At 39.7% G+C, this 18,889-nt stretch overlaps 1 protein-coding gene and 1 long non-coding RNA gene across 6 annotated transcripts; both read right to left on the bottom strand.

The window, feature by feature from the left end:
- Positions 1-1,756: 1,756 nt before the first annotated feature.
- Positions 1,757-3,221, bottom strand: LOC145445367 (uncharacterized). Of its 2 annotated transcripts, XR_013916979.1 has the most exons (3): positions 2,790-3,160; positions 2,013-2,287; positions 1,757-1,960 (listed from the first exon to the last, which is right to left on the bottom strand). It is a non-coding gene; the product is annotated as an uncharacterized LOC145445367 (long non-coding RNA). The 2 variants fall into 2 exon arrangements; XR_013916978.1 differs by lacking the exon at positions 1,757-1,960 and having other exon boundaries at positions 2,071-2,287; positions 2,790-3,221.
- Positions 3,222-6,649: 3,428 nt separating this feature from the next.
- LOC145444959 (uncharacterized) lies at positions 6,650-10,086 on the bottom strand. Of its 4 annotated transcripts, none has more exons than XM_080323037.1 (4): positions 9,817-10,086; positions 7,593-7,682; positions 7,461-7,536; positions 6,650-7,136 (listed from the first exon to the last, which is right to left on the bottom strand). In XM_080323037.1, exons 1-4 carry the CDS (start codon positions 9,878-9,880, stop codon positions 6,956-6,958), a joined length of 411 nt encoding a protein of 136 aa, XP_080179163.1. In that variant the 5' UTR covers positions 9,881-10,086; the 3' UTR covers positions 6,650-6,955. The 4 variants fall into 4 exon arrangements, 1 of the variants encoding a protein (XP_080179163.1); XR_013916826.1 differs by lacking the exon at positions 9,817-10,086 and adding an exon at positions 8,779-9,540 and having other exon boundaries at positions 6,979-7,136; XR_013916824.1 differs by lacking the exon at positions 9,817-10,086 and having other exon boundaries at positions 6,979-7,136; positions 7,434-7,536; positions 7,593-7,785.
- Between the last annotated feature and the right edge of the window lie 8,803 nt (positions 10,087-18,889).

Consider the following 18,889-nt stretch of genomic DNA (forward strand, 5'->3'; position numbering starts at 1 on the left):
AAGTTTGGTTTATCACCCGATCGGGGCCCATTACCAACGTTTTCTTGTTTTTTTGGGGGGGGGCTGAGGAAGTGCTGTTACGGCCCTGGTAACTAATAATTGTACCTACGGGCACGCCCGAATATTTTTAATTATTAATTACGTTCCCTTTGTAACAGCTCACTCAGCGCAACTGGTAAATCCGATTACGTGGGCTGAGAGGATAAAAAGTTTATAGCAACTTATATATGTAATTATCACCTATTCATTCATGCATTATAGAAAATTTCGGTACCTAGGGCGACTAGGCCACACAAACTTTGCTGACCATCGAAATCACGCTATGGGGTTCGTGAGGGCGACGCCCTCAGAAGTCTGGTTTATCACGCTATGGGTGCGTAAGGCAATCGTTTTTAGCGGGGTTGATGAAGTGCTGTTACGGTGCTGGAGCACGATAATTTTTAAAAGGGGTCGCTGGAGGAAAAAAGGTTAAGAACCACTGACCTACAATATAACTTATATAGTATAGTACAGAGGTCTCAAACTCAAATGTCCTCGCGGGCCAGTTTTGCGGTTTCGACGACGCCGCGGGCCGCAGCATTTTTAGGGGTATTCTATGTGTTTCCAAGTAGGCATTATTTGGCGGGAATGAATTGTCCTATTGAAAGTGGGCCGATCCATCAAACACCCATCGTCAATATGTGATTTACTCTTGTATCAATTTAGACTTGCCACGCAAAGAATCATCACATTTATAAATATTTAAATAAAATTGTTGTTGTACTTGATTTATATTAATTATAAGATATAGACACCATATGATACCATCATAAAAGCTATCGCGTGATAATTTTGCAGCTACTATGAATATTTTGAATTTAAGAGTTTGATAAATAGAAACCGATCTGATATCAAAACATTTTTAGGTTGAGCATTGTAATTCCAATCCATGATTCGAGTATACTTCTGATAAGTAGGCTATTCATCTCGTGGCCAACTATCTTCAAATATAAGAGCAGAAAAAACATAGATACAATATAAATATAATATTGAATGTGTCCTAGTGATTGAAATGTCGGAACGCCGAACGGTCAATTGCTGTTATATCGTTGAAGCGTACCACTGCGGCACTCGGCACCTTTAAGTGGCCTAATAATATGATTTAGCGACCAAAGATCTAACTAGCAGATTGCCAATGGTTGCCATAACTACTTGTTTAGTTAGTGAAATACCCAGCTGCGCCCTTCTGATGTATATTACTATTCCCCTGATACGCGATTAGTTTGTTGCGTCCATGGTTCTAACAAATTCATGGCATTCCAAATCACTCCGAGTCCACTCGAATCATTTTTATTTTGCCATCGAGTTAGTCCGAGTCTGAGTAACTCTAAGATAGCTCGCGTCCAAGTCCAACTCACAAATTTTAGCCACTTATAGTCTAAGGGTCAGCTTTTGTGATCATGAATTGGAAATGTGGCGGAATAGTGAATCTTCCACTGCATGGTAGCGTTTGCAATTGATGTGATCACGAAGTTTGATGAATAGTTTCAGGCTTCCGGATCAATTTAAGGGGGAATTATCATTTATATTTATTATATTCATATTTATTCATTTATAACCTGAAAAGATATATGTGACACTTGTATATTGTCAAATTAATAAAAATCCAAAATGTCGTCGCGGGCCGCACGAAATGCCCTAGCGGGCCGCGTGTTTGAGACCTCTGGTATAGTAGTATATACACTGTAAAAAATAAAAACCTCGATTTACCGCGAAATGTTTGGAAGCACGGTAGCCAGACATTTCGTGGTAATCTAACATTACCGTTACTAGTCAATGCAAATTCAACTTACACTCGTCCGGTAATCTCACTTTACACGCCAGACTGTAATGTTGCAGTCCCCTCCGGGTATATCCAATCTACATGTTCTCCTGTACATTTGAGAGCGAGACCGCCTACCTACCTACCTACATGCTGTCCCTGCAAATCAGGATGCATACCAACTTGTAAATTAACGTACGTACATCCATACCTATCGCAAAGCAACCCGATGCTAAAATATCGCAAAATTTTCTTCACACTTCCAAAACGACAGTGGAACAAACTGTATATTCATTCATGATATCACGATGAAGGGGTAATCGATGGAAAAGTATTGCTGCTGGAGGTCTAATTCTTCTTCAGGAGACATGCAGTAACACGAGTGGTCGCAAGAAAAGATGAATTAATTCCACCACCGGCGAAACTTCCAATTATTTCTTTTTCTCGTCCTCATTCCTTCTGTGTAACTAGTATCTTGCAGTTCCACTAAAAAGAATTCATGAGTAAGTCGCTATATAAAGCAAAGTTCCTAACCTAGACATGACATTATAAAGACTACTAAGACAAATAGGCTAACAAAAATATAAGGTAACATGTTTTGAAGTACCGGTACTGGTACATTGTGTGATGAAGGCTCCGCCTTGTACATGATATAGCAGAGATTCATGACTTAGTTTATCTAATGTATTGAAGCAAAAGGTTCCTCACCAATTCCACTCTGGATATGAGGTGGCATGTGTGCCAAACAAATCCGGCAGTGGATGAAAACATCTCTATGCTATGGCCCGAAAATGACATAAACAAGCCAACAGTTTCAACTCCTCCGCGGCGGAGTATGTGGTGTCACAGGTCACTATATAAGTCGACTAGTATCCCAAAATAGAACAGAGAATGCGGAGAATGAAATATTTCAATCATGAAATCAAAGTGGTGTGCACATTGCACAGTCGCAGATATTCACGGTAACAAATACTATGTCGTACTGTACCTTTAACGATGCGTATCCCATTCAGCGTTCCTAGGAATCTTCCACGATCGTGTCCGCTTTCTTCAAGCACAACAAACTTCGCTCCACCCTTTGCTCAAATCTCAATAATGGCCAGATAACGATACGACACTCGAACGATTTCGAAATACGTCGTATTCATCCGCTGACATGCCACCAATAATATTTGCTCGCCACGTTATAATGTTTGACTTAGGTTATTTCTCTTTCATACAGAAACATTTATCATGACATATAGTTCCTTTCTTTTCCATCTAATTTCGTATAAATTGATATTTATCCCAAGTGTTGTTCACTACTTACTGTACTTACTAAACGAGACGCTCCTTGTGATGTCACACTTGTGCGTTGGCTGTTTACTACGAATCTCAGAAAACCAGTAACGCGTAACGGTATCCTATTGTAACCTATTACAGGTCGCCTCAGGGTTGCCAGATTGGCCCTTTCGGGGCCAAATTCGTGAAATTTGGCCCTTTTTAGAGGCAGTTGGCCCCAAAATAATAATTTGGCCCCTTGGCCCTTTATTTTCAATTTTTGGCCCTTTTTGGAAGCAGTTGACACATACCGTCAAACTAAGTATTCAAATAAATCTATCTCGCAAATTGAGCTGACAATGTTTATGCCAATGTCAAAGATTCGAGTGGAAACACTGTAGAAGATTTGGATTTGTTTTTGTAGAATGTAGACTGTTTTGGAATTGTAAATACAGATTTGTGAACAGGTGGACGAAAAAGCATCGAACATGGCTGGAAGCTATGTAGCAGAAAAAGTCTGAAGAAGAGCACCCTTATAGTACTTAATGATTGATAGAAATTTCAAAGAAAAAAATTCAACATAACCGAAGAGTTTTTTGGTAAAAAACCTAAAAATTAGGTATATAAGTTGGATAAGTTTCAAATGTAAAGAAAATATTCTCTCAATGTTTAATTAAAATTCATAAAATTTAATCACTCTCATATTATAGCATATTCAGTCGGAAAAGGCTTGAAATAATGAAGCAGTTATTGTAGTAGGATCCAGTGTAGTTGCAGGTAGTGGATTTGGTGTCCTACAACAGTATCAACAATATAAAACTGGAATTCCAGGTGTCTATGGGTAATGTTGCAACGTTATTGACGTTATTGAACAATTTGGCCCTTTTTGGCCCCTTTTGGCCCTTTTTCCGGCGCTGTTTGGCCCTTTTTCGCAAAAGATGTCTGGCAACCCTGGGTCGCCTTGTCCGCCATTAGCAAATGGTCAACTGAGCATGCGGTGCTGATATTTCTAGTTTCCCGAACAATATTATACATCCTAAACTGATTTTCTAACTTATCAGCCGTATCCGTAACAACGAACGTAACCAGCGAGAACGGCCGTATAGCCATATAGCCTTATAATATAATATAATGGCTATGGTGTAACTACATTAGCTACGATTGTCAGTTGTTTCTTGTACCCTACTATGTACTATACTAAAATTGGTACTAGGGCCAACAATTTCCGTACGACAGACCCCAGTTTCGCGAACGAGGTTGAATCAAGTCAAATCACCTCGAGAATGAAATATCAGTAACATTCATTTCCACGTATATATTGGCTGCAACAATTATGAAGCTAATCAATCTTCCCAATTGCCTGGTAAACTGCAGTTACGAGTAACTGTCAGTAATTTTGCGAAGAAATTCTGGTAACTTGACTTACAGCTAAACTAAGGTAATATTACATATCAAAATGTAAAATTACAAGCTACGCACAGTTATTGGCTGCGACCGGTAATTCGTTGTAAAATTGACAGAGATTTCCCAGTAAATCTACCAGATTTTTTACAGTGTACCAACAAGCAACTTGAACAAATTGTGCGTGCGCAGGGAGCAAAATTCAGATACATTTAGACAATACAGTAGCAGAGAAGAAAAATTGAACAAAGAGACGAAGCAACGACAGCTAGTCGGAGATTTTAATATTATTCAAAAATTAATTCTGACTACGGAGGACCGGCTGTTTAGTTTGATTAAAGTGGATTCCAAAGCTGTTAAATGAAAAGTATATCTACCCTTGGATAGTACAGCAGACATGTCAAAGCGTGATCATTGTTTCCAATAAAATGCTGACCAATGGAAGGATTGCGTACCAACATTCAACTGTATGATCTGGATTTTGAGGCATGTATAAATTGCCCAGTAAAATTTCCTGAATCGCGAGACTGCGAGGCAATGTTCCCTCCAAGCCAAGGATATATATACAATGATTGGAAACTGCCACGCCCCTTAACGCTATAAGATAGTTTCCCGGCGAAATCAGTCCGTCGCGGGATATGCTTGAGTACAGAAACGGGATTGCGTATGTCGACTGTGGTGGGGTGCTGCGATCGGCCTTGCTGGCATACTAATTCACTGATTTTCCCCAATCGGTTTAGTTTTTGTTGGTTTCTTGAGCGTAGTGAGGCAGTGCTGCATAATAGGATGTAATACAACTTTTAACAATGCACATTTATCAAAGTACAGACTAGCTGCGAGGCATTTTAGCATCAGTTGCAACCATGCATGTACGACACAGCCTAAAGAATGTATAGATACTGTGGGTGAGCGTCAATATAGATGTGCAGAACCTGAAAGGATTGTTGAAAGAGGATTTGAATTTTTTCTGGCAGCATTTACGTCACCTGATTTTTTAAAAGAGAAGGGTTGATTACAATAATTGTGTGAGCAACTAAGTTGTTTTAGATAGTATATATTGTAATATTGTGAGGCCGAATTCACCAAGGGCCGAGTTAACTGGCCACTATTGTACCAATATAGCGATTGTACCTTCATAATATAAAATCGGAACTAACCGAAAACTATCATTGTACTGATTGCTAAAATGCTAACATATATAACTTTTTACTTGATCAGGCCGCTGAATCCACATCAATGATGAGAATCGGCATTGTTCCAAAGAATATACCATCGGCAAAACAATGCACTAGAACAGTGGTTCCCAACGTGGGCGATTTGGCGGTCTAGGGGGGGGGGGCGAAAATGGCGAAGGGGGCGAAAATGGACAAAGGAGGCGATGGGGGGGGGAGGGGGCGATAGGGGGGCAATGACGAGTTAAAACGGCTATGTTGGAGTCAAGTCAGAGAAATAACCTTTTTTTTTATTTTTAGTCATCCCACGAAAATTCAGTTGCAAAAGTGGAAAATTCGACATGGAACGGAAAAGTTGACCTTTGTTTTTAGTCAACCCGCCGGTGATTACTGTTTGTATACCGGTTTTTCGGTTCACAAAATTTGGGGGGCGATGATCGGCGTTGAGCTTGAAAAGTGGGCGATGAGTCGAAAAAGGTTGGGAACCACTGCACTAGAATGACATTTAGGATAATCACTCCATAGTTAGTATTGTTCACATCGACCTGGCGTGATATGTCGTACTTCTCTCAATAGTTGAATCTTTCACACCGGGGTGTCCGAAAACATCTACCAATGCCCATTTATTCAAAATATACCTGGTAAACGTTTTGGCACTTCTTTGATATGAACTACCTGTTGTGAGGTGTTCCCCATGAATTGCCTGTAAACCTTGAAAATTAACATGGAGTACTCGTTAAGATTGATAGCTGGAAGGATTGTACAAAATAGATGATTTATGCATTTGCGAGCAACATTATATGGTGTCTTATTCATTGAAAGGTTAGGAAATGATTTTGTAACCTTCGTCATTGTATAGTGTGTACGTCTATGGTTTTTTATGTATAACCTTCATAACTTTTCGCCATTTGCATCACGCTTTATGACCTGAGCATGAGCATCAACTTGCATTGTATGTGCTGCTACCCAGGTTATTTTTCCAGCAATGTAACACCACAATCATCCAATGCAAAATCTCTCTTAAATATATACACATTGCTCATATATATTGCATATGCGGCAGTACGGAAAATACTTGACGGATTGAATAAATAACTTGATTTCAATTGTAGTTGACTGGCAAAACTGTGACATAACAAATTCCCATTCTGTAAATGTCTAATGCATAAATTTTTTACAGGATCGTTAACATTTTTTTATAAATTATAGTCCATTCTAACTTTCAAGAAAAGATTGTTCGTGTATTGAAACAGCCGCAAAGCTACCCAAAGCCGCGAGGAAATTGAAAAGGATTCAGGGATCTTAATAAAAGTGCAAATCATTATCTTGTGGGATTTCGGCACGCCAGGCCGTCCATGAGAAGCAACCATGTCATGTTCCACTTTGCTTCAGACATTGAGATATTTCCAAAGATTGTAGTCAAAATGAATAATACTTTGACGAATGGTGCCGGATTGGATTGATACTCATTGGATCGATTGATGCAGAGAAAAATAGTCTTGCTGAAAGAAAATACATATTATTCGAGTACGAGAGGTGAAGAGATGGACACTACAATGCAACCTGTGGATAATTTCGTGTGCCTTGTGAATATGACAACCAAGTTCAGCTACAACTGCCATTTAAAGCCATATTGCATTCCAGATAATATTGCTTCACTTGTACTAGCTGGAAAAAGATATGCCGCTACTGCAAAACTGGAGATATTCTTATGCCGCAGAAACAGCAACGAAATTCGTGAGCAGGGAAGCTTATCAAAGAGACAAAAAAACAACAACAATGATAAATTTGATACGGACATTTTTGCCAACCATCGAGCAGACTACCTCATTATCACCAAGAGATTGAGTCTTGATCCGTTATTGGAATCATTTTTATCCTGATCAGGAAATCTGGCCGCACCTGCGATATGGTAATTTTCAAAGAATAATTGATTTCTGAAGACGCTTGAAACATACTAGTGTTCAAATGCCATGGTACTTGATGCTTGAATGCCCTCCGATGTTCAACGTCATGTGAGATCGCTGCTCTACCATCCAACTGCTGTCCTGTTATTGTCATTAAGAGAGGATAAGAAAGCTCGAAAAAATAACATTTGAGAATATATATTTTTGTTACGTGACAAGACACATTGACGTTATCAACTACTAGGCACAGTTATTCGATTGTTCATAATAGCACAGCACAGTTTAACAAATTACAACAAAAATAGATGCAGACAGTACATTTATCGAATGGCTTAAACCAGGGCTGGCCAACCTTTTTGGCCTAAGGGCCACATTTGATTGACGAACTTTTGTGCAGGCCACTAACCGCGCTAAGCGCGAAAATTTTTTGAAGTTCGTAGATCAATAATATTGTCACTTGACTGTATTGCGGGCCTGCTGTATATCGCTGGGCTAAGTTTGCAAGAACTGGGCTATTCGGCGCATGGACATATCGATATCGAAAGCTGTGACCAACATGCGCCAATCATGTCCTGCCTAGGTTACATGGTCGACGGTCTTACTGCGAGCGCAAACGCAAGGTCGCATATGTTGAACGACACTTTGTCTCGTAATCGCGAATATAGTTAGACTCAAGCTGATACATTAGGTGTTCTTCCATTTTCACAAAAGGGCCACAATATTAAAAACAAGAAATCGAGTGGCAACATATTGCGCTAAGCTTGTAGAAATTTTTACCTTTGATAAATCTATCGCAAATTATTCTGCTTTATTGTAGTGTACGAAGATATACCAATATGTGAATGACTGATGGATCTGTCAATGCGTCGGAACTGATATTCTAGTCATCACATCTCAAGTATTGCGGCCAGACTAATCAAATTTTGGTTGGCCTTGCAAGCTTAAAATCTGTGCAATCCATTATATTAGAAATTTCGGAAATTACCTCGCGGGCCACTCAAAACCTTCTCGCGGGCCACGGGTTGGCCGGCCCTGGCTTAAACATAGGTATATCTGATATTGTAATTTGCATAAACAAGAAAATCCCTTTTTGCTACATATTCACTTGACTTAAATGCTTTCCGTTGACTAGGATTTTGGTTCTTGTTATTCTGAATTTAGATGACAACAAGTCTGACATGATAACAAAAGTTGTTTATGCAGTTTTTAAGTGTTATAGTAAATGAAATATCCATACCCTGTATAAAATTTTCAATGATATTATGGTGTTGGTATCCTCATTGAAATTTAGACACGACTAGTATCAGAGCATTTAGGAGTCCATGAAGAGGTGAGGTATTTAAGCTGTTCAAAATCCTGCTTCTGTAATACCCATGCGATGACACATTGTTATGATGCTCGGATTCGATCAACTTCTTCCATGATCACCTCGACCGTTGAGGGCATAGATGGTGATGTGGAGATGGAGATTTCTTGGGTGAAGGGGATTGTTGGATAGTCTCTACCCCGTCCCATTCTTCGAAGTCACCATCTTGCAAGTCAACTATGACTGTAAGAGTTGACAAACTGGACTGGACATGGACAACATCACAATTTAATGACTATACAAAGTATATGCTGTGAACAATCATTTATAGATCATTGGCTGTGCACAAGTCTATCAAACCTGACATGGACAGTGGCAGGAACTTTCTACCTATTGTGGGTCGCTCTTGCGCACACATGCACTTATAAGATATACCATCATATCATGATAAATTGTACCGTAGTTTGAAAAAGTAGGTTAAGACCAGGTTTTGCAGACGTTTCTTAGTCAATTGGATATTGAAATCTACTTGTTGAAGCAGAAAATGAACGGTCTGAAAAGTACTCGAGTAGTATGAAGAAATGAGTTAGACTTTACTTTGTATACATCTGTTAGTCAATTGTATACTGTATCTACAAGCTGCTGACGATTACTCCTGATATGTATCAAACAAAAATTATTTTATTTTTATTCAATTGTATATATGAGCATTCGGATCACAAGATGAATATCTGTAACAAAGGAATAATGACTATTATTACTTCAAAAACGTGATGCTTTTTGCGATATCCTCAAGTAGGTTTTGCCTACTTTCACAACTTCAGAAGGCCTGACTTCAGAGTCAGTTTTAGAACCTGCCTGAATTGACTTGAAAAAATCAGAAATGACTTCGTGACTTGATTAAAAATTTGCAATGACTTGAAGATAGTGACCTGATCCCAACTCTAGCTCGTACTATGAAGTATCCACCTTTATTTGATACTGCGAGACCACCTCCGATCATAGTGTTCATCACGTAGGCACACTGGTACATCAGTTTCGTCTGAATATCAAGCCATGCTACTGGTATTGGCCAAAACCTGTACAGTATGCACACATTTCACGTGCAAAATAGGTCTCGTTAAAAAACTTTTCACTACATTAACGCCAGTTCCAGAAGAAAGATTGCTGGCGAACCGTTTGTTTACATCGATTTCATTCCTGTAGTGAAGCATGACTCGCGACGCACTCAAACGCAGAGCTCACTGGAGTTTCCAATCATTGTATATATATCATTGCTCCAAGCTGCGCACGTGCGCAAATGCGCAGTGCTGAAATGGTCTCTGCGCACAGAAAATCTAGGCTGCGCACAAAAAACCGAAGCGATGACTTTTTGTAATCGTTGCACACTCTTGTCCAAGGCACCGCGCAGGCGCTCAGACTCGATAAAAAATGAGAGGGAACATTGCCAGGGGTAAATGGTGCTATCGCTGAAGTCTGAAACCGAGGTAGGCCTACAAGTGCGGCCCGAAAAGGCAAATATTGCGCTCCGCGAAGCAATGAGAATTTGCAATCGTGTGCGACTCACGAAAGAGATTTTTCTTTTACTATGGTATCGTACGCGTGAGCGATACTGATATCATATCAATAGCGCAATCCCTTGTGGGAATGGCGCAATATCATGGTTTAACAAAGTTATATAAATAACAATGGGCTAGCTCGAAGTTAACTGAGAGAAACTAACGAATAGTCTTCTCCGCGTGGCATGAATATTGGGTAAGATTTACTGTACAAACACATGCCGCTACTTTTCGAAGTCATCACTTCCATCAGGCGATCTGATCACGTATGGTGATATAGGATAATATGCAGAATATGCAAGTACAAACACCAATATTGTAGAAAAAATCCATCCCTTTGCAAACGTTGATCGGGAAATGCAGCAACTATATGCACTAGGGTTGTTCAGAATTGACCGACTTTCAAAAAGTCCAGGTTTTCAGTCCGATTCCCATGCCTTATACCTTAAAAACATATTCTGGCTACTTTTTTTTGTAACTCGTCCCCTGCATCCGTGTGCACATTGAGCTGGAAGAATAGCAGCTGAAAATAGGGGATTCCCCTAAAATCTGAGTGTCACGATTTTACATAGCCTAGGTAAAGTGATATATAACATGGATTTATGCAGCTGTTGCGGTTTGGAGTGCTACAAAACCCCACTATATAAGGCATTCCTAGTTCAGGATATCATTTCCATGTCCCACACTGCCTTAGAACTGCTCAAAACTACCTAAAACTGATAGTCATTTTGTTGGATCACATATCCTACACCCCTCAAACCTACCCGGTACTGTTCATCAATTTCCTGGATCCCCATGTCCAAGAATACAACTGTAAATGTAACATACACTCACAGCCACATAATAAACATCACAGGAAACGAAAAAATAAGGCAAAGAAAGAGATCAACTTGGCAAAATATTACATAAATCAGGTGGATGAAATGGTTGCTTTCGAGAAATCTCCATATCTGTTCCGGTGATCTTCCACAGCTTGTAGGAGGCTGGCTCGCTGTTTTTTGTCATCCGTTATGAACGCAGCATAGTCGGTATTCAATTTTACCATACGCTCTGCTGCATCATTAACTACTTCAACAGTATTCACAAATTCTTGAGCAGTCACGAAATCCGGATCAGTATGCCATTCCGAAACTGGAAGACTCAACCAATCATGTTCCACATGTATAGCATCAAATAGAAACCACGATTCTGGCCCAATCAAATCGACCATACTCATTGACTCAGAGACAGAGTCAGAGATCAGACTGAGAGGCATACCTCTGCGAAATTTTTCAGGGATTGGCATTTTCAGCAATTTAGCAGCCATTGCTTCCTTCAGTTTGTCAGGAATCTTTGGATTAGCCGAGAACATGGTAAATACCACCATTTCCTCAGTTAGATACCAATGATGTTTTCGCAATTTCTTGTATGCCACATCAGCAACAGTGAGATCGCATAATGAAAAGTTTTTCATGTCATGAAGGAATTTGAGATCATTCCAAGGTGCGTCACATGCAATACCAGTTTTCAACCAAGCTGGAACATAAAACAAAGCAATGAATGTATTGATTCGTTCCAACTTTCCAATGAACTCTTCAGAATAGTCCATTTGCTCACTCCACATGAACATTTTTTGACAGTACAGGACTTGACTCATCCATCTAGCGCTATGAGTAGCACCAGGCTTGCGAAAACGATGATCAACATATTTGTCATCCAAAATCGCCAAGGTGCCTGTTGCACATTCTCTGTAGTCATCTCTTATCAAGACTTCTTTCTGCTTTCCATCATTAAGTTTCATCAGTGGAATTATTTCTTGCTTTGCTTCATCAGCTTTCATCGCCAACCAGCTGCCTTCAATAAAGTTCAGCGTTTTATAGCTTCTTGATTTATCAATATGTTTCCGTGTTTTCAGGGCCTGTGGTTGTCGATCCAAACAAACACTTCCAAACCTCTCGAATGACCAGTTCATAAATACGATGGCGACAGGCATTGTAGAAAACTTTCCTGTTGATCAATTCTTCAAGTAACGGAACCGCACCTTTGTTTTTACCAGTGTTTGAGGATGTTGTGTCAAACACAAGAGCTCTAACAGATTTTGTTAAATTCCAAAGTTCCAGCAGTTCAAATGATGCATCAGCCTGTGCTTTTCCTGTAGCACTTTCCAGAGTTTGAATGCCAAGAAGTTTCCCTTTCTTAAATGCGCCGGAATACGCAGACGATGCGAGCACTGCCAAGGCCTCAAATTGATATCCTAGACGACTCTTAGTGAGCTTTCCATCCCAGTGCAATGCAATGTGCACTGGTGGATTGGTGGATATTTTTTCAAAGATAGATTCGGAAATTTTCAAACGATTTGCAATGCGTCGTCGATAGGTCCCAGATCTTGAAAGATGGAAGTCATTAGGGTTGCCATCGCAAGCTTTAATCAGTGCTGCAGTTATCATGGTAGCGGCATTATCACTGACTTTCAAGCGATCAAAAACCTGGCATAGGTCCTCGTCGCTGAATAGGTTTACAGGAGCTTTTAGAGTCACAAATTTAGCGGAATGACCAGATGTCGACTGTGCAAGTTCAAAATCAGTGCTGTGAGAAGTGTCAGCTACCTGTGAAGATATAGATGAGCTCTCTGTAAATTCACCTTCGCTACTTGATGCTGGTGCAGACTCTCTTGCACTCATGGTCCCTCTCTTTTGTTGCATGATTTTCGCTTTCAACACTTTATCTTTGCCACCGATCGTTGCTAATCTCGGACCCCTTTGATCCTGATAAAATGCTATGTCTTCACGTTTTTTATCGTCAGAAAGAAGTCTACTTGCTTCAATTGTCGCTATCGCGTCAGGGGCTCCTATATCCCATAGCTTACTCAGTTTGGCTTCAAAGTCGCTTTGTTGTTTTGATACATATTGCCGGCCTGCAGTTTTCTTTAGTGACAGCCATTGTTTCCATACTGTTTCCAATCTTTTAGTGGCATTGACTTTTGTGATAGTCTTTATGCCAGCAAGTAACCAAAAACCGATCACTTCATCTAATGCCATCTGGATGTGTGACTTGACTGGTTCATTTTTTAAAAATGAATGCTCTCTCAGGTGTAGCACATATTGCATAACTTGCCTCAGAGTGGGCAACTTCGATCCCGTAATGGCTTCCTCAGATGCCCAACTAAGAAATGCTGTGTCTGCGATCGTGTTCTTCTAGTTTTCTTCGGTACTGCTGCACTAGATGACGATTTTCTTTTTTTTTCAGACATTTCGCACTACAGCTAATCCTAGAAAAACAGATATACATAAACTCAGTCAAGCAACAAAGAATAGTGGAAAACATTTCAGTTCTTTTAGAGTTTTAGGTCGAACACATACTGCATAACTTGCACACTGCACAGGAGTAGCCAGATTAGATCCAGTTATAGATTGTCGAAGATAGCTATTCCTAAATTGGAAAAACTCATACCAGTATATTGATATCTTGGGATATAACAAAAAATTTAGAGCAACCGACTGGCGGTTTTCCCCAGTCTCTGGAATAGACATTTGCAAGCTTTGTGTCTATCCCAGTAGAAAGGAAAAGAGTATCAAGTTCATTATATCAAATAGTTGTATACTGCTATAATACTATGTTCACTAATCACGCGCTAAACTCGCTAATAGCATGAGTCAAAAAGTCGCCTGATAAGTCCTGCACCTCAATCGTAAACACAGTCCATCAACAACAAAGCAGCAAGGCACCTGACTAATCAATGATCCCCGTTTCACAGCCGTGCTCAGCGCTTCATCAGCGCTAGAACATGCGCGTCACGTCAATGAGAACACACGCCATTCCTGTCGAGTCACTGACAACGGGGGAATCCCCTAATTCCGAAGAAATTTTTAGGTGCGTGAAAAAACGGCAATGTGCACACGGATGCAGGGGGTGAATTACAAAAAAAAGTTGCCAGAATTTGTTTTTAAGGTATAAGGCATGGGAAACGGACTGAAAACCTAGACTTTTTGAAAGTCGGGCAATTCTGAACAACCCTAATATGCACAGTAGGGCGTTGCATTAGATCAGCTTCTCAGCAGCACAAATTTGTGATTTTATTCGATTCGTTTGAACGGGTATCTTCTGTCGATAAGGTTATACGCTGATCTTGTTCTTGCTTCGATCAGACTTGAATATTCGTATTATTGTATCTGACTGTATGTCTTGATAGTAAGTAAGAGTGCATTGCCGGTATTTAGACGTCACATCGATCGCATGCATTGATTTCAAGTGCGTTCTCGTGCGTGTATGTCTGTCTAGTAATCCATAGTATGTCACCCTATCGTCGCAGTGGAATCAAAGTGACTTATGTGCAAATTTCAATATCTTTTGGCATAGCAGATAGGTCATAGGAGGTCACGAAATAGCATGGTGTAAGGAAGTCATTATACCAACGGGTACGCCCTAATATGTTTAATTATATTTAGCGGTCCTACCTTTTCCAACATATCTCACTCGATCAGCTTTACCTGTAAATGTGATTACGTGAGCAGAGACAGGATTAAAATTGATAGCAATATATGCAATTCCCGATGATATTGACTGATTTGATCATCAATTATAGAAAATTCTCGCGCTTCGCGCGTTTAGTCGGAACTCCCACTAAACGAAGGCCAGACATAGATGATTAGTAGCAGTGAAAAGCGTGTAGCCTGAGGGGGGTCTGTAGGGCGAATCCCCCCAGAAGTTAGGTTTATCACCCTGGGCCTGCGCAGTGAGTTGGCGTATTTGCACAGACTCGTGAAAAATTAGAGGGAACATGCGAGGGGATCTTATCCGCTTAGGAATGTGAGTAGTTATATAGATCGCTCGCGAACGGCTATTGGCTCTTATGGGCCCGCTGGTGAGGTGCCGCGAAACTCGTGTTGGTGATGGCACCCTTTTGACCCCCCCTTCCGCTGGTGAGGTGCCATGTGTTCTTATGGGATCTCTGGTGACCCCACCCTTTCAGGTATAGGACTCGCTCATGACCTGCCGTGAAAACTCGTGTTGGTGACTCCACCCTTTTCGAGTCCCTATCGCTGATGACCTGTCGTATCGTCGGTGATACCACTCTTTCAGGTATACGTTGTGTCGATGACCTGCCTGATAACGTTACGGGTATAGGGATCTCTGGTGATGTACCATTCTTTCTTATGGGCTCTCTGGTGACTCGCCATGTGTTCTTATGGGTGCGGCCGTGAATCGCCCTTTCAGGCATCTATCGCGCGGTGTTGAATATGTATCAAGTAAATAGCCGTGTGAATGAACCTTTGTTAATGTGTATATCGTAAATTATTATATATGATGTAGTTCAGTCGTGACAAATGACCGATCGTGTTCTAAGTCTTTCCTCGCTATTGATTGCTAGCTGGATAATACTTTCAGTTTGGATTATTCGCACCTTCCGTACCGCTGTTTCGCACCTACAGAATAGTCTGCTGTTCACAGTCGCAACAAGAATCGCAAGTATACACATTATACATTCATTTATTACTCTGAAATCAAACTCATCACAAAAGCACGCACAATCGTATCATTAACTTTTTTATCATCACCAAAATTATTCAAGTATTCCTTGACTGAAAATCATTGAGTCCTTATTATCAAAAATGTTATGGGGCGGTGTCGGAATCCATTCGCAGGATGTACTAAAGGTAAATTCAGATAATCCACCCGCGATCGCTCACAAGATAATACCTAAGACATAACCATCGCTCGCGACTCGCTGTTACATGCATGCCGATCGTTAACAATGTAATATTTTGGTAATTGGTTTGCCACAAAGCTGGCGTAGACGGTGATTCGAATATCAACAATAGCAGCGTTCACAAACCAACACTTCAAAAACTTGTGAAATAGGTTACAAACCCCACGATTGCTCACAAGATAACACCAAAGACATAGCCATTTCTCGCGTCTTGCCATTACATACATCCCAATCGCTACAGTGTAATACGTCGATGGTTGTTGCTATCAAGTAATAAGTAATGAATACCAGTACCAGCACAGACCGTGATTCGAAAACCAACAATTTGTCACTTGCACGCGATCGCTATATGTTTTGACACTTCGCACCGTTTTCACATCTATAGAATCAATACCAACTATAATTCTACAAGAATCAGGAATCACAAGTATGTGCATTATACAGTTATTGTCTTTATTAACTTGAAATCAACCTCTTAACAAAAACACGCATCTTATCACTCGTCAACTCTGTCATGAAAATCCTCGAGTCCTTATCATCAAAAATGTTATAGCGCGGCGTCGGAATCCATTCGCGGGGTGTTCTAAAGTTAAATCCAGATAATCCAAAATGAAATATTTGGACTTTGACATAGTCTGAATCGAAATATATTGACAAACATGACTACCAACTTTGATCCAGTCACATTTCAAGATCATACTTTGAAACAATCCATGAAACTTACAACTCTATTCACGACTGAGTTTTCCGTTTACCAAATAGAGTTTCAGTAAATACTATCGCGATATTTTAATGTGTTACTACACACAATAGAATCAATCAATGAAATAGCACCTGTTGTAAATATTTCTAACTTGACAACCACTTGTGCATACCGCGATCGACTTGTAACGCGATGAGTTAAATCGGAATATTTCAATCTATTTGTCGAAACCTTGAACAAGCTATCTGGCTATTTTTTGTTGCAATCGAGTGAACGGAAATAGTATTACATCTCAACATTTTAACATCTTCCCATACACAAAAGAGTAAAATACAAAAAAGCCTTGTCAAGTCAATCCGTTACCCGACCAAAGCAAAAAGTATCATTATGAAAAGTAGACAAGACTATACGTTAGTAATCACCACAATCCAAAATCCTTAACAAGCTTGGTTGTATTCATATCCCTACGACACATCTTTTTTGTTCAACTGTAAAAGTCGTTACTATTCTGCGAGACAAAGAAATTACTATGCGGTATATTTTGTAAGATAAAAGTAATTACTTCTCGGCGCCGGCGACTTGAGATTAACATAATATGTTTGAGTATGCGAGATTTGAAAGTCTGCCCAACATGTTGAGAATTCATTTCTTACAATCGAACGCAGGTGTTATATTGAAAATTATCATGATGTAAACATAAGGATTGACACATTGATTTGACATATGTAATAGTTGATCATGACTTGATTATTAAATTATTTGCGTTAATTAGACCCGGCGTTGTGGTAAAGATTATTGTGACAGCAACAAACTTTTCAGTACCATTGTTATTAACATATTGAGTTGTAAACTAGGTGTGTCTAAAATGTTCTCGATTGGAAAATTATTCAGCCTTGGTACAAACCACGCAGAGTATTGTGGATATCAGGAAATATTTTACAAATGTCTGCATTAAACAAGACTAAAGATGAAACAACAATTTCCTTTGTTGAACAATAACCGGTGCAATACTTTATTGTCGGTGAGAATTGAAACACTTTCGCGCATTACCTAGTGTCAAGATATCACACTAGGTGAATTGACATACCACCATTTGATTAATGCTTAATCCGTTCGCATCATTTCACACTCACTTTGATCATTACAAAAGTAAATTGGAATATGTTTGCTGGGCACCACCTATTCAACTATACTTGAGTAATACAGAAACCTCTCAGCATTAATAAAATCGAAATGTGCGCTACACTGAAATCTACAAAAATGTGTTTGTATTGCTGTTTATAGTAGCGATATCGATTTGAACCTCCATCATCTAACCAAACTACTGAGAGTCGTTGTCAATTTACATGACGTTCACTGATTACATACTAGAACTATTTGTGCAACGCACACGATCAGAGAAATTGGACATTTTTCCATTGCCATTCGTCAAAGTAAATGTCGTCACAATAATCAGTCACTAAAAGACCATATACTTGTATGTGATTGAATCGCCGACAATTACCTCGGTAAATCAAACCCCTGAGAAATTTCACTCAGTCATTGGATAGGAAACAGCGTCGCCTAATCGGTGTGAGTCGTTTTTTCTAAATACTAATCATATCTGTCCAGCCAAGAACAATTTTCACTCACTTGGGTAACGAAACCAGTGTCCAATACCAATACAAGATATTTTCGTCACACAAAAATAATCAACTTCACTCGATATTCCCGTACTACGAAACTGTACAAAGGTTACATGTTTTTGTATGACATGGAATTAATACCGATCGAAGTAACCGTATTGGAGATAACTTTTAAACAAACACACTCTACGTGGTTAACATTCTCGTCGATTCTATTGTGATCAATATATATTTCATGTGATCTGGATTCATTTCGATATGGCTAAACATTCAACCTCGACGGATACGAATTGTCACACACTCAAGTAATATCATACCAAATAGTTCTTTACAAGACACAGAAATTTGTTTTGATCGTTTCGACTTTATTACTGGAGATACTCATCACTTCGCTTAATACAATCTAGATTTAAACTCCATCGAACCTTTGGAGTCTATCGTTTTGCTGGATACGAATTATGTTAGTCTA

Source organism: Botryllus schlosseri, chromosome 8 (genome assembly GCF_051294905.1).
Source record: "Botryllus schlosseri isolate E-star chromosome 8, Bs_hap1, whole genome shotgun sequence".
In the NCBI taxonomy this organism is placed as follows: domain Eukaryota; kingdom Metazoa; phylum Chordata; class Ascidiacea; order Stolidobranchia; family Styelidae; genus Botryllus; species Botryllus schlosseri.